The 24,663-nt window shown below is 36.0% G+C and overlaps 1 protein-coding gene across 5 annotated transcripts in view; it reads right to left on the reverse strand.

The window, feature by feature from the left end:
- Myo61F (unconventional myosin 61F) overlaps positions 1 to 24,663 on the reverse strand; it is a 744,085-nt gene that overhangs the window by 157,590 nt on the left and 561,832 nt on the right. For all 5 annotated transcript variants that reach the window (XM_090391651.1, XM_090391648.1, XM_090391650.1 and 2 more), the window contains exons 24-25: positions 13,554 to 13,658; positions 567 to 650 (exon numbers count right to left, since the gene is read on the reverse strand). In XM_090391651.1, the coding sequence (XP_090247777.1) occupies positions 567 to 650; positions 13,554 to 13,658 (189 nt within the window). The remainder of the gene's footprint in view (positions 1 to 566; positions 651 to 13,553; positions 13,659 to 24,663) is intronic.

The raw sequence follows: 24,663 nt of genomic DNA on the forward strand, positions 1-24,663 counted from the left end.
CTAGGCAAAGGAAAAAGATTGCTAATGACTGAAACATCAAGATGGTAAGAGAAGCCTATACTTCTGAATTATTGGGATAATAGGTGATGGGAGAAGGAGAGCATCCCTGAACGTTAAGAGCCACATGAGTGCAAAGTAGATTTTTTACAAGAAGACCTGGAAACAATGCTATTATACTTCAATTCTATATAAAATGGTAGATCAAACTCACACACACACACACACACACACACACACACACACACACACACACACACACACACACACACACACACACAGAGAGAGAGAGAGACACATATAATGCACTATTATGATATCAACTCTGCTTGAAAAAATATGAAATTGCAATATGCTGTCAATCAACTCAAAATTAGAAGCATATACTTGACATAAGATACAAATATAATTAAATGATATTATGATAGCTAATAACAAAAGGATTCAAAATGTCATATTTTACAAAGCTACATCTGTGAATAAACAACTACATCTACTAATATGCTGTTATAAAATCTGTTCTATTTTTTTTTCTTCTTTTTTTTGACATATAACAATAATATAGTCACCTGGAATTTCTTTTCTGGACTAATAGTTTTAACATATTTTCGTACTAGCCATGTTCTGTGCATACCACGCAGCAGACCTGATACCTAGAGGAATTACATAAAAAAAAAATGATGTTACATATATGTTACAATGATTTGAAAGGTGAGAAATATGCAATGAGAGAAGATATGAAAGTGTTGTTAAAAGAAGCAAAAATGAAGAGTAAGAAAGTAAAGATTGTGAGTCTGTTGCCTTGGTATGATAGGATGGAATTAGGAAGGGCCATGATTGTCAATAAAAAGATTATGTAGGAGGAATGGTGTGCAGTCTTTTATTATTATTATTGCACTCTACATGGAGTCGGCAGACTCGTTGTGGGAGGTTCATTCACCTGACAACATAGCAAATCTTAAAATCCTTAACACTCCTTGCATAAACAATACATTCTGGTAATATGTTCCATTCACTGACAATTCTCTATGTAAAAAAATCTACTCCTTAGATCCTCTTCACCACACTCTTACATAACTTCCAGGAATGACCTCTGGTTTTTCTTCTCTTGCCTTCTACTCTTTTTATAATCTCATTTGGATTAATCAGATAAAATCCTCTCACTAACTTAAGTGCCTATCATATCACCTCTCTTCCTCCTATCCACTAAACTCTGCGAATCGCATTTTTTTCAACCTCTCTCCATAGCCAGCATTCCAAAATTCTAATATTATCTTAGTTACTCATCTCTGGACCCTCTCCAACATTTCCACATCATACTGAAAACCAGGTCACTAGATTTGAGCACAATAGTCCAAGTGTGATCTAACCAGTGCTTTATACAGTGGTACAACCACTTCCTTATCGCTATATGATAGAGTACTTCTCATAGCAGCACTACAATGTGCAGCCTTTGCAACACTAGCAATATGTCCTCTAAACTTCAGTCTACAGTCAACCACCACTCCCAAATCTTGAATCTCATCCACTTCCTGCAGTACAGAACTGTCGACATAGTACACAGCCTTATATTTCTGCGCTCCAAAATGCAACACCTTGCACTTCTTAATAATAAAACTACAACCCCACTCCTTTTGTCCAAGTCTATTCAAATCATCTGAAGAGAATTAACATCAGCAGTGCTACTTATAATTCTCTCCAACTTTACATCATGAGCAAACAACTGAAGATCCCCAATCAGTCCACATGATATACTGTTTACAAACAATTTAAATATCAGCAGCCCAAGAACAGAACCTGGGGCACACCACTGGTTACCCTCCTTGTTTGAGACACTGCTTCATTATACACAACCTGCTGGTATTTGTTCAGAAAGCCAATCTCTCATCTAACCAATATACTATCTATTCCCATCCTCTGCAACTTGTACACCAACTCACCATGCAGTAATCTAACAAACACTTTTGCAAAGTCCAAGAATATCACTGTATATAATTCTCCCTTATCTAACACACTCATTCCCTTATCATAAAACGCAAGTAAATTACTAAAACAGGACTTATTCTTTACAAATCCATGCTGACCATCATAAAGAATGCTATGTCCATCAACCCAATCCCATATTCTATTCCTAACCAATCTTTCCAACACCTTCACCACAATCGCAGTTATATAGATGGTTTATAATTGGAAACTTCTGTCCTAGACAGAATGTGGAGTAAATTTGATGGACCTAAGGATGTGTATATGACTGATGGACTGCATTTAAACGGTTATGGAATTAGGTGCTTGGAGAAAGTGTTGTTCAGTGAGAGTTTGGAAGTGCAAAACCAGGGAAACTATTATTCAGGGGAAAGTAATCAAGCATGTGTCTAGCCACCCTTGGGATAGATAAATATGAGTGCAGAAATGACTATGAAGAGCAGAGTGCAGTTTTCCAGATTTCTAATCAGAATGGGCAGGTACATGACATTATGTAAGGGTAACTGTGGGCCCAATGGGGATGTCGAAATGCATGTACATGAATGCCCAAAGCATCAGAAATGAAGGAGAGGAATTTTTAGCATTGGTCAGCTCAACTTGGCCAAAAATTATTGGCATCAGCAAGACCTGGTTGTCAGAGAATGATTTCATTACAGATGTAATGAATATTGTATTTTCAGAGAAGATAGAAGACAGGAGGAGGGGTATTATTAATGACAGCTGAAGAACTTCAACCAACAAAAATATAAGTTAAGGAAGATTGTAGATCTGATGGAAATAGTTCATTTGAGGCTGTCTGGTATGAGATAGAGGCCAATAGGTCATAATATATTGTTGGTTGCTTCTATAGACCTGGGAGTCCAGAAGAAAATGTGGACAACATGTATCAGCAGATTAGTACAATAAGTGAGCCGAGCAATTATCATGGAAGACTTCAACTATGGTGATATAAATTGGAAGGAAGAAAGAGCACATGACAAAATGGAAATGGAATTTATACAGTTACTGAGGTAAAGTTACCTGAAACAGCATGTGATGGAAGGAACCAGGGGGATGAGAGTGTTGGAGCTGGTAATAGCATCAGAAAACTGATTTATAACTGCAGTAGCAACTCTACTTCCTATCGGAGAAAGTAATCATGCAGTTTTATCATGGGAAGTTGCTCAACATGTGTAAATTTCAGTCAAGAAAGGGTTTATGCAGAACTACAAAGCTGGTGATTATAGCAAACTTAGAAGGCATTTGGAGCAGTCCCATGGCATAAGAAACAGGATGGAATGTACATCATTAGTGCATAGGAAGTGGTCAAGGATTGTTTGAGCAAGGCATTATCAGAGTGCATACCCAGGGTCAGGTGGATAAATCGAGTAGGGATTAAGTGGATAAGTAGAAATAAAAAGCAGGCGCTGCAAAAAAAAAAAAAAAAGAAAGCACTGTAGAAACAATATAAATGACAAGTGATCAGCATGCCCATGAACAGTATAAAACAAAAGCAAGAAGAGTAACTAGTATGGTAAAGAAGACTAAAGCATATTTTGAGACAAAATTAGCTAAGCAGGCCAAACTAAATCCAAAAGAGTTTTTTCATTATGTAGCAAGTAAGAGAAAGAATAATTATGGAAAGATAACTTTACTCAATGCTGATGGTAGGAAAGTGACAGAAGCAGAAGAAATAGTTCAGTTACCAAGTGATCACTTTGCATGGGTATATCATCCAGGTGGTGACTTTGCAGTTACTGAGATGACAGAGACGGATGTGAGCATTGAAGTAGATGAACTGAAGGTACTCAGTGTATTGAAACATATCAATGTGAATATAGCAGTGGGCCTGGATGGTATGTCTGCTCGTGTGCTACAACAGCGTGCAAGTAAATTGGCAGTGCCTCTGACAAAGTTGTTTAATCTAAGTTTCATCTCTGGCAAGGTTCCAAGGAATTGGAAAAAGTGTAAGATAGTTCCAATATATAAAGGTGGCTCCAAATTACAGACCAATTAGCATCTCTGAAGTGGTGGGTAAAGTATTGGAAAAGTTGGTTAAAAGTCAAATTCAGGAATGGGTGTGGGGGTGGAGACATGGCTTTGTAAAAGGTAGGTCCTGCCTGAGTAATTTACCCATGTTTTATAATAAGGTGACAGCAAAAGTGGATAAAGGAAATCGCTACACCATGATACTGCTGAAAGGCATTTGACAGAATACCACATGGAAAACTATTACCTAAGTTGGAGTGAATGGGAATGGTTATGACATTGGTGGCATGGACAGGGAGATGGCTGATAGACATCAAAGGATGGTGTATGGTGGAGTGAAATCAAGGCAAATGAGGGCAACTAGTGGAGTGCCCCAGGGCTCTGTACGAGGACCACTACTCTTTAATTTGTATATTAATGATATAGCAAAAGATTTGATGGGGGACATTCAGTTATTTGCTGATGATGCAAAATTAGGGAGGACAATAATTTATAAACGAGATGTAGATATTTTACAAGATCATTTACATAAATTTGCAGTGTGGGTAAAGGACAATGGTTGTCAAGTCAATGTTGTGAAATGTAAAATGCACTTTGGGATGAAATTGGATTTACATCCCAAATCCAATTTCATCCAATTGGATGAAATTGGATTTGGGATTACACACTTCGTATCATATTGATGGTACTAGTTTATAGGAAATTGATGAAGCTAGGGATCCTGGTTTGATGGTGGATAGAGATTTGAAATTCAGAGGACATATTGCAAGGGTTGGCAGAATAGATTGGAGGATTACTCGGATGCTGAAGAGCACATTGAAAAGTAAAGATAGGGAGGTTATTATCCTTCTTCATAAGGCTATGATTATGCTACATGTTGACTACTGTGCACAGATCTGATCACCTGCACTTCTTGGGGAGTGGGAGGTAGTGGAGAAGATTCAGAGACAAGTGATCAAGCTGGTGACAGGTCTGTGGAATGTTCCTAATGAGGATGTGTGTGGGTTGTAGAGTTTAGCAGAGAGGTGGAGGAGAGGGCTATGATAGAAACTTATAAGTTACTAAAGGGACACTATAAGATTGACCCAGAAGAAATATTTCAATACATGGTGAGTGGGCAGAAAACAAGGGGTCACACTTGGAATCTGTCCAAGAGTGTGGTTAGTTAGGGTGTGCAAACTAGGTTATTTTCACGGAGAGTGGTGAATGAGTGGCATGGATTACTAGAGGTGGTTGTATGTACTCCAACAGTGAATAGGTTTAAGGAGATGAATGATAGGTATTCTGTTAATAGATAGAATGGGTTTACTGTGATGAGTCTTTTGACTCATCACAGCCCATATAAATTTTTTTTATTGATCTCAGAAATATTTATATATATATATATACAATAATCATCTTAAGTAGCATTCCAACATGTTATTTTACAAAGTACAGCAACTAAATGCTGCAGATTATGGTTCATTTTCCACATTAAATTTCTATAAAAAAAATTCAATAATTTTTATTATTGTATTTATACATAATATACAATCATAATTAAAATTATGATTGTATATTATGTGTTTACAAAACATAGTGTTATGTTTTTGTTTTTTTTTAACAATGAAATTCAAAAAAATTTTCCTTTTTTTTTATATAATATATTAATAATAGTTACAGTAGTTGGTAATTTATAGCCACGGTTGAATAAGATTACATTTTTACAGTATTTATTCAATAACAATAAATTATATATATTTACAATTTTTGCTTTAATGTGTTTATGTGCTGTAACTACAGCACTTAAATGTAATAAGTGGATTTTTCTTTTCTTTGTGTTGATCTTGGTTGTGATGTGTCTCAGCTTGCATCCTCAAAGCTTTTTAGTAAACTTATCTCACGATGCTACCAGTTAGTTATCGTTTATTGGTTTGATTGCTGTTTTGGAAGTATGGTGATGTTTGATAGGTCTGCTATTCACTACAACCATAGGATGAGAAATTCATTCATATATGCATACACACACACACACAACAATAATTTGGAATGTCATGATATGTCAATGAACTGGAAAGCCTGAACTAATATACTATGTTCCCATTAAGTTTTTAAAGTGTGTAGGGTGCATATTTCTTGTTCATAGTATGTCCTTAAGGTTCTTTTCAGGCAACTGTAGTTTGTAAGGTTCCTGTATTCAAAAGTGTAGAAGCTTCGAGTGGCCTTTCCGTAGTGATTATTATATTGATATATGATATAAATAGTTGTCTGAGGTCTTGTTATACGGTATGTATTTCTGGCTGTCCTGTAGTTGGCATTAAAATAACATTTTAGCATAGCTGCATAGTGACGTAAGTGTTTTGCTGTTACTATTTTGTGTTCTGACATCGCAGTGTATATAAAGCCAGTATTGTTTCTTTGTTCCCAAAAGATCAGTTTTATCATTAATGTAATGATATTAATCTTTTAGTTTGTAGTGTGCACAGAACACATACGTTGTTATAGCGTATCTTAGTATATTTTGGCATAGTCAAAGAAAATTCCAAGGTATTGTATTGTTTCAACCTGAGTGATGGTAGTGGTTTTATTGTTCTGTGTGATTTTTTATGTTGGAGATGGATGTTGGATAGTTATATGTACATATATTATCAACTGCTTGAGTCAGTGGATTTCTATATATCATTAATTTTGTCTTGTCAGAGTTTAGGTGTATACCATGCTGTGTATTATTATGGATGGATATTATAGTTGTATTGTCTGCATATTCGAAGATCTTGCCTCTGAGAGGTAGCTGCTTAATATCGTGCATATAATGTTGAATAGAGTTAGGGAGAGAACAGCTCCCTGTGGCACTCCATAGGTTACTGGTAGCACACTACTGTGGTTTGACCCAATATGTGTGATATATTTTCTATTTTGAAGGTAGTTTCTAAATCACCTGTGCAAAGGCCCATCTATTCCAACATGTCTTAGTTTTTCTAATAAGGTTTGAATGTGTGAATGTGTCAAATGCTTTAGTCAAATCGATAAAGACTATCATGAATTTTTTTTTTTTTTTTTTATCTAACGTGGTATTAATTACATCTGTAACATCTTCCAAGAGAGATGTTGTTCCCTTAATTTTTCTGAAAATCATATTGTGCTTTGGGGATAATATGAAAGTTCTCTGTATATGTTAATTTACGCTCCATAATTTGATTGATAATTGGTAGTGTTGCTATGGGTCTGTAATTGCTAATTAAATTTCTTTTTCCATGTTTGAATATGGGTGTGATTATGGCTAACATACTTGGTATTTGTCAAGTTTTAAATATTTTATTTATTACTTTTAGAAGGATAGGGCCTAGGTTAATTGCATGTTGCTTGATATCCTTAGGGCTTATACCATCGATTCCTGGGCCTTTGTTTGGTTTGATTTGTTGCATTACAGAGAGAAGTTCTGCTTCTTTTATGGTTGGGAATCATGTCTGTTCTGTTTGTGGTTCAAGTGGAGGATCACGTTTTGTGATTCGAGGCATATTTCTCTGTAGTTCTAGGATGGAATCTACAAAGTATCGGTTAAAATCATTTGCTAGTTGTTCGATAGATTTAGCATCTTTCACGAAGATGTGTTTTATGGTTTCAGAGTCAGTAGTATTGGGAGTACAGTCTAGCATCTCATTGATCAGATACCTGGCTTGTTTCATGTTATTTTCTGTGGTGGTTACGTTGTCTCTGTAGTAGTTTCTTTTTGCATTTCTTATTTGCATTGTTAGGCAATTCCTTGTTATCTTATACTTGGTTTTTAAAGCTGCATTATTTGGATGTAATTAATTGTTTCCATAAGATGTCCTTTCTGTGTATATCTAGGATTATGTTTTGCGTTATCTAAGGAATCTTTGCTTGTTCTTGAATGAATTCTGACTTTCTTTGCAGCTTTCTTATATATTTCATCCAGTGAGAGTTTAATGTTGTGGTATAAGGTATCGTTGAATCTGGTGATGCCACGTTTCCAGTTGATTTTTCTTATTTCGTGGGTGACTATTTCTTCATCTATTATTGTTTTGTGTTGCTTTTCATACTTGGAGCATTACATGGATATTGTCTTAATGTGCAGGTTTAGGCAATGCAGGCCGTGAAGCAATGGCCTGCTACTTTGCACTTTATGACTGCTGCAGTGTAACTATTTGGTGGTGCCCGAATGTTTATATCATCTAAGAGAAGCAGTGATAGCATGCATTTTGGACTATTTCTTCTCTAGTATATGATGTTATGGTTGGTATTAGGTTATACATAGAGTATCTAGGTATTGTACAGTGTTGTTATGGTTTTCATTCACAAAAATCTTTATTGAAGATTTACTTTCATGAAACAATTATTAATTTATTAAAATTTATTTATTTATTTATTCTTGAATTATTTGTTGTTTATAATTCTATTTATACATCACTTCACAGAATGATTACAGTTGCAACACTTGTACAGTTTTTATTTACACAAAACAAATAGTGACATTTATAACAATGTATGTTAGCTACAGTATTTGCAGCTAAGTTGCATCCCCCCCCCCACTCATTTCCAAGATTCATGCATTATGAATTGAAATAAACAGTTAAGAAACGTGTATTTGCTAAGCTCTCTGTGTAAAATGTGGCTAAAACAGTAGTAATTATAGTTATCCTTATAATTATTTTCGATATTCAGTGGCTGAATATCAGAAATAATTATGATGTGCACTTTCTTTTGAAAAATTGAAGAAAGAAAGAACAGTTGTAAATAATATTTCACTCTGACACGATCTCTCACTGAAAAAATAAAGTACTAAATATTTTTATTTGTATTATTATTTGGTATTTTTTGCAATAGAAAAATAAAAATCACTGCACTTTGAAAGATACATATCATCATCACGAACCATGGGCTCACTGCCCGTTGGTGCCTGATGCCTCCTTCACTATCTTCTTCCATCTTTCTTTGTCCAGTGCACAGTGTCACAGTTTCTGTACACCCATTCCACACCAGTCCTTTATGTCATCTATCCATGCTCTGTATTGTCTACCTTTAACTCTTCTGTTTACACCACCCATAATACTAACATGAATGTCTTTATCTTCCAGTCGTCACTCATTCTGCAGATGTGTTCCAAATAATTGCAGCTTCTGTTGTATAATCTTCTGCATTAGATTCTTCTTTGGTTGTATCTTCAATAGAGCTCTTCATTTGTAATTTTCTGTACTCATCCTATTAGAATATTCCTGTAACAAGTTCTTTCAAATGCCAAAATTATTTTTCTTGATTCCTTCTTTATCACCCATGTTTCAGATCCATACAGTACACCGTAAAAGATGTATATTTCCAGCACTCTTAGTTTTGTTTACAGGCTGATCAATTTACTTTTCCAGATGTTATCCATGGCCTTCAGATTTGTTCTTCCCTTTGCAATCCTAATCTTTATTTCTTTTTTACAGTCCAAATCATGTGTCATTTTACTTCCCAAATATGTGAATTGTTCTACATTTTCTATATCAATTCCATCTTTTGTATCTCTTGTATCTTTTGTTTCATGTTCTTCTCGCCAAATACCATTGTCTTTGTTTTTTCCAAGTTCATAACAAGTCCAAATCTCTTTCCTTCCTCATTTAACAATTTCAATGTTTGTTTGTAGTTCTCTTTCATCTTCTTCGATAATAACAATGTCATCTGCAAATCTCAGATTGTTAATTCTCATCCCATGTACTGATATTCCTTTTGCATCTTCCTTCATTTTATCCATTGCTCTTTCTAAATGTGCAATGAAAATACTTGGTGATATTGGATCCCCCCTGTCTAGTACCTCTGCTTCTTCTAAACCATTTCCCCAAATCATTACCTATTCTAACTGCTGCAACTGCATTCTTATATATATCTTTTAATATAGCAATTAGATACTGTCTATTCGATACTGTCAAATGCCTTCTGAAAATCAACAAAGCAAGTATATATGTTTTTGTTTTTTCTCCTAGCTTTCTCTGCTATTAACCGCATTGTCAAAATCTGTTGAATTGTACTTCTATCTTTCCTAAATTCTGCTTGCTTGTCTGCAAGATATGCTTCCAATTGTGTTCTCAATCTTTCTGTCAGTATCATCATCACCTTACCAAGATGACTTGTCAAAGCAATTGTTCTATGATTTTTACATTCTAGCTTATTTCCTTTCTTGTATAATGTCACTAATATCACTTTCATTCACTCCTCTGGCATTTTCCCTTCTTTCCATACCATATTACATAGTGGGTGCATTTCTGTAACCATACTTTCGTCACAATATTTAATCATTTCTCCAGTGATGTTATCATTACCAGGACTCTTATTGTGTTTTAGCCATCTTATTTCTACCTCTCCTCTTAAAATGTCCATATTATACTCATTACCTGGTGGTGATATCTGCTTCAATTCTTCAATCAGTTTCCCAATGCTATCTAAATCTAGTTTTTCTTCATATAACTCACTACAGTATCTTGTCCACTGCTGTACAATTTTATCTTTATTCATCAATACTTTGCCTTTTTCATCTTTAATTGTGGTCTATTTTGATTGCCAGCTTCTATTAATAGTTCTAATCATTTTGTACACCTCCCTAGTTTTATGCTCACCATAGTGCTGTTCTATATTATTGCATTGGGCTTCTAACCATTTCATCTTATTCATTCTGACTGCTTTTTTCACCTTATTACACTTTCTTCTATATTGCTCTTCTATTTGTTCTGATGTATCCTTTCTTATCTTCAACATTCTCTTCTCCTATACTAACTTCAATGTTTCTTGTCTAATCCACCAGTTCTAATCCACACTTTTTAGTTTCTCTTCTAACACTGTTCTGTACGTTGGAAGTTTATTTTCCACTTGGTTAGACTATAATAAATTTAGTTTAATCCTTTATTCAAGTGTATGCAAACAAAGTTTGCACCTGAAGTATCTTCAGGACTGAGGCAACTCATAGTAAAGTAGACCAAGCTCTCATCACTCCTTGTCTCAGTATCTCCCATAATGCAAAGCATATCTCCTTGCAGACATGTATAATGCTATGCATTAAAGGAAGGGCCACTACCCAGACCGGTATCGACCTTTATTCAAGTCTCGTCAGTGAGAGCAGACCCAGAAGAGGTGATACTAAATTTATTATAGTCTAACCAAGTGGAAAATAAACTTCCAACATCTTTCTCTAAATCCAGAGTAATTTAATAATAAGGTGGAACATCTTTTGGCAACTCGTATAAGTAAATATGACCTCTCAATTGCTCCTACCTTAGTATCACCTCTTCTGGGCCTGGCTCCCACTGACGAGACCTCAATAAAGGTCGAAACCTGTCTGGGTAGTGGCCCTTCCCTTAATGCATAGCATTATACATGTCCTCAAGGAGATGTGCTTTGCATTATGGGATACTAAGGAAAATGATGTGAAGTCAGTCCACCTTTGCCACGAGTTGTCCCAGTCCTGAAGAGACTTCAGGCATAAATTTTGTTTGCTTACACTTGGATAAAGGATTAAACTAAACATGCAATTTATAGTCTAACCAAGTGAAAAAACTTCCAACATGGACTGCAAAAATATTAACAGAAAGAATAAGGAAACTAATAGAAGAAAATCTGGAAGATGAGCAAACAGGATTTAGAAGAGAAAGTGTACTGTGCACCAAATATTAATGTTAAGATTGATTGTGGAAAAAACTCCACATAAAAATAAAAATGTTTATACGTGTTTTGTTAATTTCCAGAAAACATTTGACAGTACAATCAAAAAGTGACATGATCTGTATTCAAATCTTATGGAGTGGAGAGAAACGTAATATGTCTCTTGCAGAATATCAATAACAATGCAGAGACTACTGTGAGAAATAGGACAATGTTTCCAGATAGCAAGAGGCACGAGACAAGAAGATATGATATCTCAAAGCATCTTTTATCATGCTTTTGGGAAAAAAAAAACAATGGATGTAATAAAGGGATACTATAAGGGAAATTTCAATTCAATATATGAAAATAAACAATTTGTGATTTGCAGATGACAGTCGTTACCAAAGAAGATGAAGAAGAACTAGAAAGAACAGTGCTGAAGCTAAGTGAAGAAAGAAAGAGATATGGATTGATAATGAAAGTCAATAAAACAAAAATAATGACATTTGGAGAGAAGAAGATGGAAAAGCAAATAGAGGTCAATGATAAAAAGCTGGAAGAGGTTAAGAATTTCACATACCTAGTACATGATGCATGATTTTAACTATAAAAAAGAGATAAGATCTCAGATAATAAAAGCTAAAGTGAACTACAGGCAATGGACAAGATATGGAAAAGTAAATCAGTGATCCTTCCCATAAAGCTGAGACTGCTGGAGACATGCATATTCCCAAGTGCTCTATGGCTATGAGACATGGATAATAATCAACAAATCTGTGAGTTGAATGTTGGCTTTCAAAAGAACATGTTATGGAAAGATTCAATGCATTAGATGGTTGCAAAAGGTAACAAATGAACTGTATCGCAAAATAAACTGCAAAGAAAAATCTAATGCAGAAAATAATTCAAAGGAAACTACAATTTTTTGGACATATCTGCAGAATGGATAATAATAGAAAGATCAAAACCTTGATGCTTGGCAGGATCTAAGCAATTACAGTAGAATCTCTCTTAACCGGCAACAATGGGATTTCGCCAATTCCGGATACTAGATTTTGCTGGATAATTGAATATATATTTCGAGAACCTACCTGTTCATGTTTTGTGATGCCATCTGTAGAAATTGCAGCATGCAAAATTTGTTAGTTATGCTTTTCAATCCGCCGGCCATAATTAAATAAATAACATCAAAAATCATGTGGATTTTTTTTAAATTTAAAACACATACACATAATTTTATATTTCACAACATCAAATTTAAACAGCATTTAAAAATTACAGTAAGCATTATCACATGAAAGTTGTTGTGAATTTCTTAGTGTGACGACATAACATAACTTCATATGTCTGCCTGCTTACAAGATTGTCACCAGAGTTTTAAAAATTCACTGTGTATACAATGAGGTTTCATAACATCATGTGCTAACATAGTGAACATTGCTCGCAAATCATATGAAAGTCTGCAATCCTTCGTCAGCTTCATATAACTTTCTATGTAACTTTTTTGGTCTGCATGCCATTGTCCTCATCTTCATCCTCCTCCTCATCATCATCTTTATCCTTTCCCAGAAATGTGAGAACATTTCTCTTACGTTTTGTGGGAGTAACCATAGCAACACCATGTGGGCTAGGACTAGGAGTGTACACATATGAATGCAGCTTGTTGGCGCGAGTTCTGGCTGCACAACATACAAAACAACCCAAGTGATCTCTCTCAGCCAATGAGTTGCTGGGAGTATTGTGTGAAGCATGTGTTCAGGAGTTGTGTGCCCCATGTGGCTCAGCTATACATACAACAGTGTTGCCAGAACCCAAGCCCATTGCATATTTTTCTTATCTCATAGGCTTAAATTTTGGGTTTAAATTTAGGCCTTCGAAAATGCTGTTGTTTTGGTATTGCTGGATAATTGGGTGCCTGTTACAAGAGAATTTACTGTATAACTCCCCATAAAAAGCCCATTAAATCAACCTGTTAAATTAGCAAACTCTCTTACCTCTTGACAAGCACGAGGGGAAGGGGGCCATGACTTGTCCAAAACATTCTGAGGCAAATTTTGAGAAAGACGTCTTAGATATTCAGCTTTTAAATACCATATGAACTAAAAGATAAGAAGTTATCATTAAAATATAATAATAATAATATTGGAAATTCAGTTTATTACAGTGATCTCTCAATTATCCAGTTATTGTTATTAAATTTGTTGAATTTAATTTAATCGGTTTAAAGAATGGTTGGATGTGCATTGCACACAATGCACATCCAATCATGCTTGAAACTGATTCAATGTGTCTACATTCACAACACACTCAGGCAATGCATTCCACTCACCAACCGCTCTCCATGCAAAGAACCTGCTCCTCACTCCCGCACTCACACCCTTATTATACAGTTTCCAACAATGGCCTCTTGTTCTACTCCCCTCTCTCATTCTCTGAAAAATCTCTTCCATATCAGCCTAATAACAACTATTGACTAGTTATATGTCTCAATTATATCCCCCACCTTTCCTCTTATTTGCAAGGCTTTAAATTTACATTCTCTCGCTGTCCTCATACTTCACATTCTAAAGGCCAATGACAACCTTTGTGAATCTTCTTTAGACCTTTTCCAACATATTCTCGTCATCATGAAAACCCAGTGATCGACATGAGGCCTGACCAAGGCCTCATGCAATGGCATCATAACCTCTTTATTTCTGTATGTCAGGGTCATATTGGGAAACCAATCTGATAGTCTATTAACTGAAAGTATAGTTAAGCAAGCATTGTAACATATTACTCTTCCTTACATGCTTATCCATTCAAGGAATTCACTGAATGGAATGGTTCACTGGTTGATGGTTTGGCTATTTGAGAGATGAATAAATGGGAGACACCAATGGATGGATTCAATAGATTCATTGCAGAATGATCCACTTAACCATTAATATTTACAATACCCTGAGATATAACTAAAACTACACAAGCATTACTCTTGGTCTTCAGGCATATCTAAGACTTTTTTTTAAGTCCTGGACCTTTTGATCTTAAAACAATAGTGGTTAAACAGTACTGTTTTAAGATCAAAAGGCCCAGGACTTAAAATAGTCTTAGATATACAGATTTATAAAGCCTTCCACAAACCTGAAACTTATATAAATTATTAGGATATCCATCATTATCATTTGTTATTAATGTCATTACTAAGAACTCATTGAAAATCCATATATGGATGTATGTATTAATTTATGAAGAATTTATTTCTTAGCAAAGATCTTTAAAAATTGCCAAATTGATGTTTTTAATGTAACAAGAGTTCAACAAGCAGAGGATGTACAGCATACTTTGGAACTATACTCACTTTACACTGGTGTTCTGAGGTTCTATGCTAGTTTATGAAGTCACAAAAATTAAAAATATATTTAATACTCAATTTAATATACTTAATATTTAATAAGGGCCCTTAGAAATCAACATAATTTAAATAAATGCAGATGCAAGAAACTTCCCAAAATTTGGGAAACATTAATCCTCTGAGATTCCATTTTACAACCTAGGCTTCCTACAGATGCTTAGAGGGGATATCCCACCTAGTTAGGACTGCACCTAGTTACATCTATGTGGTTCATTTAGATTTGTATCCTTTGTGTGTAACTAGGTGGGGTGCCCTCTGTGGCTGTCTACAGGGAGTACAAAAGTAACTTGTGTTACTTTGTACTCCCCGAAGAAGTCTCTATGACTGAGATGAAATACTGGAAGAATTAAAATAGTTTTAATCCTTTCTCAGTTCTGTTAACATGCCATTAACCCTCCAGCATGATTTAAAATTCTAACAAAAAAAATTACCAGTGCCTCCAAGCCCATCCAAAAAAATAACGTGGTTAATCTATCCACATTGAATCATGTACCAACCAAAGATTACGTTAATCAGATCGAGTGTGGAATCTACAAACTTCTCACCAGTGAGGCTTGATGTAGCCAATATGCTATCACAGGCAAAACCTCCTGCAAGCAACCTATCCAACAGAGAATATATAGCCCTTCTACATCTAAGAAATAACAAACAAATAATAATCCTGAAAGCAAACAAGGGCAATGCTACTGTCATTTTAAACTAATACAGATTATAATAAAAAAAATGACCACACTTCTTAAAGACCAATCCACCTACTGCCTACTAAATTATGACCCCACCTACATACAGATCACAACCATCCACAGACTGCTAAAAATGTTACTTCTTGGCTAGCAGATGTGATCAACCAACTAAAATCCCACAATTCCACTCCCTATATTTATGGAATTCCAAAAATCCTTAAAGAGGAAGTATCTTTATGCTCAATTGTAGATAGTATAGACTCACCCACCTACAAACTAGCTAAACATTTGAAAAGAATGCCATAAATTCCTACCCCTTAAACCTACTATTTGAGTATGCTATGTGGATAATGTGTTACAATTTGGCCACGGGGCTGAGGCACCTTACATCTATGCTAAATTCCATTTGAACAGCTAACATCCAAGGATCCAACTCACAACAGAAATAGTAACAACAGTCTGTCCTTTCTAGACACCCTAGTTACAAGACAACCAAACATATCTCCGACCTTCACAGTTTACACACACCCACACACACACACACACACACACAGAGGTAAATACATCTATCAACAGTAACATCATCCCCCTTCCCAACAATTTGAAACTATAAAACCCTTAGTCCACTGGACAAAATTAATTTGCTCAGATAATATTGCACTCAACACAGACCACACCTCCCACCAAATAAAAAAGAATTTCAACACCACGACCCACACTTCTCCTCTCCCCTTTTCAAACACAGATTGCAGCAAATTGATCACCATCCCCTATATTTGTCATCTCAGAAAAGGAGGCCAAGATCTTATAAAAGCACAATCTTGTGACCACTTATAAACCACACAAAAAGCTAGCAACCATTATCCACTCCCCCAAAGACCAACTACAAAATCTGAATTTACCTGGAGTGTAGCAGGCACCCTGCAGCTGCAACCTTTCATATTATGGACAAACAGGTAGGGCAGCCAACATCTGTATATCTGAGAACCAGGATTACATACAATTCCACCACTACAGCCACTTAGGATTAGCAGACAATACCCTGGATACCTGGCACAGGATCCATTGAAAAAAAAGCCACCTTACTCCACTGAAGCGAATTTAAATTTGAGAGGCTTTTCCTCAAATCTGCTGTAGCCATTACCAAAAGTTACAGAAAGCTAGAGACATCTCAAAACTAAATGAAGACAGGCTAAGAACAGCATATCAGAACATATTGGAAACTAAGCTTAAGACCCAAGTGAAAAATACAATATAAACACAAGAGCAGAACGACTGACTACAATGCTAAAAAAAGCAGTAGAGGAAGTAATTACTGAAAGAGATCAACAAGAAATGGATAACTCAGGAAACCCTAAAATTGGTACAAAGAAAAGAGATCTGAAACTTAAAAGAGATAATTCAGAGGCAGCAGATGAGTTATACTGTCAAAAATGCAATGAAGTACGGGAAGCAGCAAGATCTGATAAAGCCAAATGGTTGGAGGACCAGTGCAAAGACATTGAACAGTACTATGGAGAACACAAAACTAGAGAGGTATACAAACTTATAAGAAATGTCAATAGGAAGTGGCAAACAAGATCAGTAGCAATCAAAGATGAAAATGGTAACGTATTGATGGACAAGACAGAAATCATACACAGATGGACAAGATATTGCAGTGAACTATATAAAAATCAACTAAATGATACTGCAACTAAATTGCAGTATCTTCAAAGAACTAAATTTTAGTTCTTTGAAGTAATCAAAGAACTAAAAGCAATCTCTCAATCAGCAGAGATCTTTGAAAATGACATCTTGGAAGAGGAGGTGAATAAGGCTATAAAACATCTCAAGAATAACAAGAGTCCTGGAAATGACAACATAACAGGCGAGATGCTAAAATATGGGGGAGAATCAGTTGCAAAAGAAATACATATGCTATGTTATGTAATGAAATATGGAGATCAGGGTATGCCCCCGAAGAGTGGAAAAAATTGATCTTGGTTGTTCTTCATAAGAAAGGCAGTGCTTTAGAATGCACCAATTACAGAACTATTGCATTAATGAGTCATCTTGGCAAAGTTCTGATGAAAATACTAACAGAACGCCTGAAGGGGCATATGGAGGCACATCTTCTGGATGAGCAAGCTGGATTTCGACAAGATCGAAGTACAGTGCAACAAATACTCGCACTAAGACTAATAGCAGAGAAAGCTCGAAGAAAGAACAAAAAGATATGTTGCTGTTTCGTGGACTTCCAAAAAGCATTTGATAATATTGACCAAAATATAACATGGGCTGTCTTGGAATCCTATGGTGTGGACAATAAATTGATCCGCCTGCTGAAAGATATAACCAGCCAAGCACAAGCAAAAATCAGAATAGCAGATGAGACTAGAGATTGGTTTGCCACTAGTCAAGACAGAAGACAAGGGGACCCAATATCACAAATCATCTTCATCACACATCTGGGAAGAACACTAGATAAGATTAAAGAAGAAGGTGGAGGCATTTCAATAAATGACATGAGAATAAACTACCTCTGCTTTGCAGATGACATCGTCCTGATTGAAGAAGATGCAGAAAGGCTGGAACAGACACTGCAAACACTATACACAGAAGGAAAACGATATGGACTAAATGTCAATTTGAAAAAACTAAAACAATGATATTCGGACAATAGGAGTTACTGAACAGAGCTACAATAGACAGATTTCAACTGGAAAATGTGGAACACTTCACATATCTTGGATGCCACATGACGCATGACTTCATCCCAAAAAAGAGATAAAAATTAGAATAGCCAGAGCAACAACTATTTTAAAAGCCATGGACAAAATATGGACGAGCCGAGCTATAAAGATGCAAACTAAACTGTGCATTGTAGAAACCTGTATCTTCAGCAGCATGCTCTATGGATGTGAGGCCTGGGTACTTCTGAGAGAATCTGAAAGGAGGATATTGGCATTTGAGAGGAAGTGCTATAGAGAGATCTTGAGAATAAGCTGGACACAGAAAGTTAACAATGAGGAAATCTACAGACGAATACAAACAAAAGAAAACCTGATCCAGAAAATAATCAAAAGGAAACTACGTCTATTTGGCCATATATGTAGAATGAATGATGAGAGAAAATTAAAAACGTTGCTGTTTGGAATGATTGAAAGAAAGAACAAAAGAGGAAGACTAAACAGAGAATGGGGCAATGACATCATCAAATGGTGCGAAACTCTACACAAATTGAGTCATCTTGCACAAAACAGAATGCAATGGAAGAATCATATCAAGATGGAAGCAGACACCTATGGGCATTGGACCCATGATTGTTGTTGATGTTGATGCTGTAGCCCTTACCAAATATCCCAACCTAAACAAATATGATTGTATCAAACTGTTTCTCATATGGGAAACCCTCATTGGCAGACAGTCAGCCCAACAGTCAAGAACATCCAACCAAAGCCAATAGGTGGTGTATTTATAGGACTTTAGGTCTTCATGTGACTCTCCTGTTCCATCTTTGTTACTGAAGTGTGACTGTGTGCATGTGTTTAATACCAGTGCATTAATTCCTGAAGTTGCTCATTTAACTTCGGCAAAGTGTAGGAAGCAATACTTAAATATTTTTAGTTATTATCAAGTCTACATTGTTAATTTCCTTAAACAATACATGATGCTTATCTCAGAGTGAACCCACTGTCTACATTTCACGCACATACACATATTCCTACTCCTCACCTGCAACACACATATCACGTGTATAGCAAGCTACAAAATCCTCTACTATGCTATGAATAAAGTTACAAGAGCAATAGAGGAAGGAAAGGTATATACTGCCATTTTCTTGGATTTGGCGAAGGCATTTGACAGGGTGCCACATGATAAGCTGATATTTAAGTTGCAGCACATGGGTTTGGATGTCAGGTTGGTCAACTGGATTCAGGATTGGCTGTCCGATAGGTATCAGAGAGTTGTGTATGGTGGAGCAGTTTCAAGGAGGCAGAGGGTTACGTGGGGGCCTACAGGGCTCGGTACTGGGACCTATATTGTCAATGGATTGCAGTGGGATATTCAGTTGTTTATGGATGACTGTGAAGCTGGGAAGGGTTATTAGTAATAGTGCAGATGTGGTAGCCCTGCAAGAGGATTTGAATAAGCTAGACAGATGGAGGTTTCAGTTTAATGCAGCAAAATGTAAGGTCTTGAGCTTTGGGACACATCGATGGGATGCTGCATACTCTATGGGAGGAGATATACTGGAGGAAGTAGGGGAAACAAGAAATATGGAGTTGATGATTGATAGATACCTGAAATTTAAGGAACATATTGCAAAGGTGGTGAAGGTAACACAAAGGACACTGACCTGCAGAGATAAAACAGTTATAATTCCGTTGTATAAAACTCTGATCAGACCACACTTAGACTATTGTTTTCAGATTTGGTCCCCAGGATTTGAAGGGGATAAATTAACTGTGGAAAGGGTACAGAAGCAGATAACAAAGACAGTTTCAGGAATATACAATGTTAGTTATGAGGATCGGCTGAGGGAATGTGGACTGCAGAGTTTGGTGGATAGAAGAGGGAGAGGTGATATGATTGAGACTTTTAAACTGTTGAAAGGCAGTTACAGGATTGACAATGGGAAGTTCTGTCACTTGGTTGAACAGCGGGAAGGAGTGATGACAAGGGGGCCATCCCTGGAAGTTACAAATGGAAACTGAGAGCAAGAGGGTGAGGAGTGGTTTCTTTGCATGGAGGGTGGTTGAACCGTGGAATGCATTGCCTGATAAAGTCGTTAGAGCGAGAATGGTCAATGAGTTTAAGGAGTGGACACATTTTGTGTTTCCTAGGAAGGACCTCCTGCGATGAGTCTTTTGACTCCTTGGAAGCCTAAATAATAATAATAATAATAGTCTTTAAATGGTGATGGGTTGGGTGACAATGTATTAGATGTGGTGGTCGGCATGTTAAATATGACAGAAATGGATACAATATAGAGACAATAATATCGTAACAAAAGACCATACCAATTATGTAAAAACTGTCAATTTCAATAGCACAATCTAAAAAAAAAAAAACAGTATTGGTAATGAAATAAACATGATAAACCCTTACTACTGATACTTTTTTTTTTTTAACAGCTCATGTCAACCAACTACACATTCTGTATAATTTCTATTAAATAAACTGTTCCTTTTTTTCCCCAATCTCTTTTATTAACTCAGTTGATATTCCATCACATCTCATTTTTACCATCAGATAGTTATTTTACTGCATTTACTATTTTTTCTTTAAATATACCATAATTTTTGGCCTTATAAGACATGCTTTTTAGTACCTCAAATTTATCTGAAAATTAGGATGCATCCTATAAGCCAAATGTGTCTTATAAACTGGTGTGTCTTATACACCGATGTGTTTTTTTTTTTTAATGCATGCACAGTTACAGTGCATCATGGCTTGTCAGTAATGTGTGATCAGTTTGAATAGTTGCACCGTTGTTAATGGTCACACATTTAAACTAGTAATCAATACATTATTATTATATTTAATTTTTTTTAAATAACCCATGGATTCTACAATGCACAGACATAGCTATATGATTGTGTTTAAGCATAGTGTGATTGAGTACACAAAAATAAATGGCAATAGGGTAGCATAGCAGCACTTTGGGCCTCCACCTACTGAAACTTGGAGGAAACAAGACCAGCAATTAATAGAAGCAAATTCTAAAAAACACAATCTCTGCAGAAAACTGGCAAAATAGCCAGAAACTGAAAACGAATTAAACACTTGGATAATAGATCAAAGAAGATCGGGTTGCTGCATATCTACAAAAATGATTATTCAATGAGCAAAATTATTGGCAACAGAAAGAAATAGCATCAATTTTACATAGTTGCCATCATGGTGCTTTAGATTTATGAAGAGAAATGATTTATGCATACGTGCATATTATGTCTTAGATTTTTAATGATTTGATGACTTTTTAAGAATATTTGTTCTTTTATCTAATAAACAGATAATACATGTATTACAATTTAAAATTAAAAAAAATAATATTTACATGAAAATCTTATACTGCGAAGATTTTTTTCACCCAAAAAATGTGACATGAAAAGTGTGATGTGTCCAATACAATGGTGTGTCTTATAAGGCAAAAAATATGGTATTTGGTGTTGCCAGAACAATGGCAGTCAGTAGAATACTGAAACAAAGATAAGTTTTATTTTTTTAGAATATTTTCGAAGAACTGTAAGCATTTCACCAAAAAACTGATTTAATTTGTGATACTGAAAGTGAATGTATATTAATTATCAAGATTGCTAGTAGGATTTGTAGTGAATTTTGTAAATAATAGTTAACAAAAGGTAGTAAGAGCATGGCACAACAGTTGAGTGTATTTAGCAGAGTAGACTTTACTAAGATAATTTGTTATTGAGAGTGTAGTATATATGCATAGGAGAATGTGGCAGATGTGTTTGTTGAGAGAATAAACAACAGAAGTGGGAGAATGAGGGTCTGCAGAAAGTGTAATACATGGACTACAGTGATTTCAATGAAAATTGTAAACAGGAAGTGAAGAATACCAAGCAAAAGGTAAAAGGCAGTGATGGGTGTAAGACAGAATGATAGCCAGAAGAATGAGAGTGAGAATATGAGTGCAGAGAATGTGATAGTGAATACAGAAATTACTGAAAAAGGAAAAGCGAGCATAAATGTGGAAGTGAATGTGAGTCTGACTGATGAAGCAAGAGCTCACATGACCAAGAATGGAAGAAAGACTAACTAATGGAGAAATAGCAGGAAATATTGACGGAATGTAAGAATTGAAAGGCAAGATGTGATGCCAGATGAAATGCAAGAATGACATGAATGAGAAATTAGATGTATGATGGAAGATTGTGAAAGGATAAAATGAAAGACTGTGGAGAAAAATAAGTGGGAAACTCAAGAGTAGTAATATATGGAGATTCTATAATATGCGGCATGGTGGATGAGAGGGTGCATCTGTTTTCCTCCTGGAAGAATGAACAGGGTGATTGAGGTGCTGAATATAAAAAGTGAGCATGTGAGAGAATTAGTGGTTATTATGGTTGGAACAAATGATTTTGGTTAGGTATAGAGAGAGAGAGAATATGAGGAGATTATTGAGTGATGAGTTGCTGTAGAAAGTAAAGATCTTGAATGGGATGTTAGCAGAAACATGTGAAGAGAAAGGAGTGCAGTTTGTGAATGTGTGGGATGAATATGAGTATTGAATTGAACTGTTTAAGAGTGATGGACTGCATCTGAAAGGTTTTGGAGAGAGTCATCTAAAAAGGCTGCTGCTGCCGGGAGGAAGTATAATGAGTGATGCAAGAACGGCATCGGTAGAGGTCAGAAACAACATAAATGAGCAGCAGAATGGACTTGGGAGACTGATGTGATTGTGAATGCAGATGAGCATGTGAGAACCGGAATGCAAGTTGAACAGGGAAGCAGGGTGGGCCAGGGAGACAGTGTAAGGAGAGTGGATTCTGAAAGCAGTAATGAATGTATATATGAGGATGGTCAGCATCGGAATGGAATGGCCTGGAATACATGGAGGATAGTTAGGTCTTTGGGAGGCGAAGGGATTATGGAACAAAGGATGAGCAGGCAGGAACAAGGGTATAAAAGTCACAGATGAGGGCCAGCATGGGTAGAACTGATTATAGACTAATAATTGAATTGTTATACTTATTTATGAATGCCAGGAGTATCAGAAATAACAGAGATGACACTGTCACATTGATGAGTTAATTTCTCCTATAATAGTTGGAATAATTATAACATGGTTGGATGAGAATGATATCATGATGGGAATAGAAATGGAAGAATATGATGTTTTTTTTTTTTGTATAGATGAAGGGCAAAAAGGGAGGGAGGAGTCACTGTGTCATTGCTGGTGTAGGTGTCCTCCCTCAATGAGCCTTTGGACTCCCTGGAAGTGTCATGTAATAATAATAATAATGATGACTGCTGGGGAATTGTGTACACACAAGGTTGAGATACAAGGGAAAAAAAGTGACAGTATTTTGAAAGTTGATAGAATGAGATATTTAGTTGGGTGTTGCAACAGGCCAGGGAATGTGAAGGGTAGAGACAAAGACATGTACTAAGCCAAGTCTATGCTTAGTAAGCAAAGGCTTGGCTTACTAAGCAAGCAAAGGATGATCATTATGGGTGATTTCAGTTAGGGCAGTATTGATTGGAATGAAGATAGCATTAGGGATTAAGGAGAATGAATTTCTAGAATTTTTAAGGGACAACAATCTTAAGCAATATGTAGTGGAGGGCACACAAGAGTTAAGAGTTTTAGATCTGGTTATATCATCAGAGAATGTTATTGTGAATGGAGTGTGTGATCATCTCTCGGTTGATGAGAGTGACAAGGAAGTGATTGCCTGAGTCATAGCCAGTCATATCAGAACTTCTATGAAGAAGAGAGATATGTGGAACCACAAGGCTGGTGATTATAAAAGGCTTAGGAGATAACTGGGAGCTATAGCATGGAAAGAGAAGTTAAGTGGAAAGGAGACGGATACTGCTTGGGCACTGATCAGCGCTATTGAAGAGCTGCAAAGTCTGAGTGTATTCCAGAGGTGAAAAGGATAAATAAGGTAGGAGTAAATTTGATAAATGAAGAGATTAAGCATAAAATCTGGAAGAAGGCACTATGGAGGCAACACAGATGAATGTTTGTAATAATCAGTTACATTTGACTTGGTTGGTAAAGACAGCAAAAGTGCATCATGAGAAGAAATTAGCCAATTGAGCTAAGAAAAATCCTAGTGAGCTCTTTCAATGTGTGGCAAGTAGAAGAAAAAATGACTATGGAAGAATGACGCTAGTGGACGATACTGGCAGATTGGTAACTGATAAAGAGTATATAGTTGATGTATTCAATGAGCAGTTTATCAGCATATTTCATCCTTTTGAAGGCAACATCATGAGAAGCTTGAGTGTAGAGAATATAGCAAAGGAGGGGTTGATGGTGAATGAGCAGGAAGTATATGAGGAATT

This window comes from Typopeltis vanoorti, chromosome 4 (genome assembly GCF_054136105.1).
Source record: "Typopeltis vanoorti isolate ZY-2024b chromosome 4, IOZ_Tvanoo_1.0, whole genome shotgun sequence".
Taxonomy (NCBI): domain Eukaryota; kingdom Metazoa; phylum Arthropoda; class Arachnida; order Uropygi; family Thelyphonidae; genus Typopeltis; species Typopeltis vanoorti.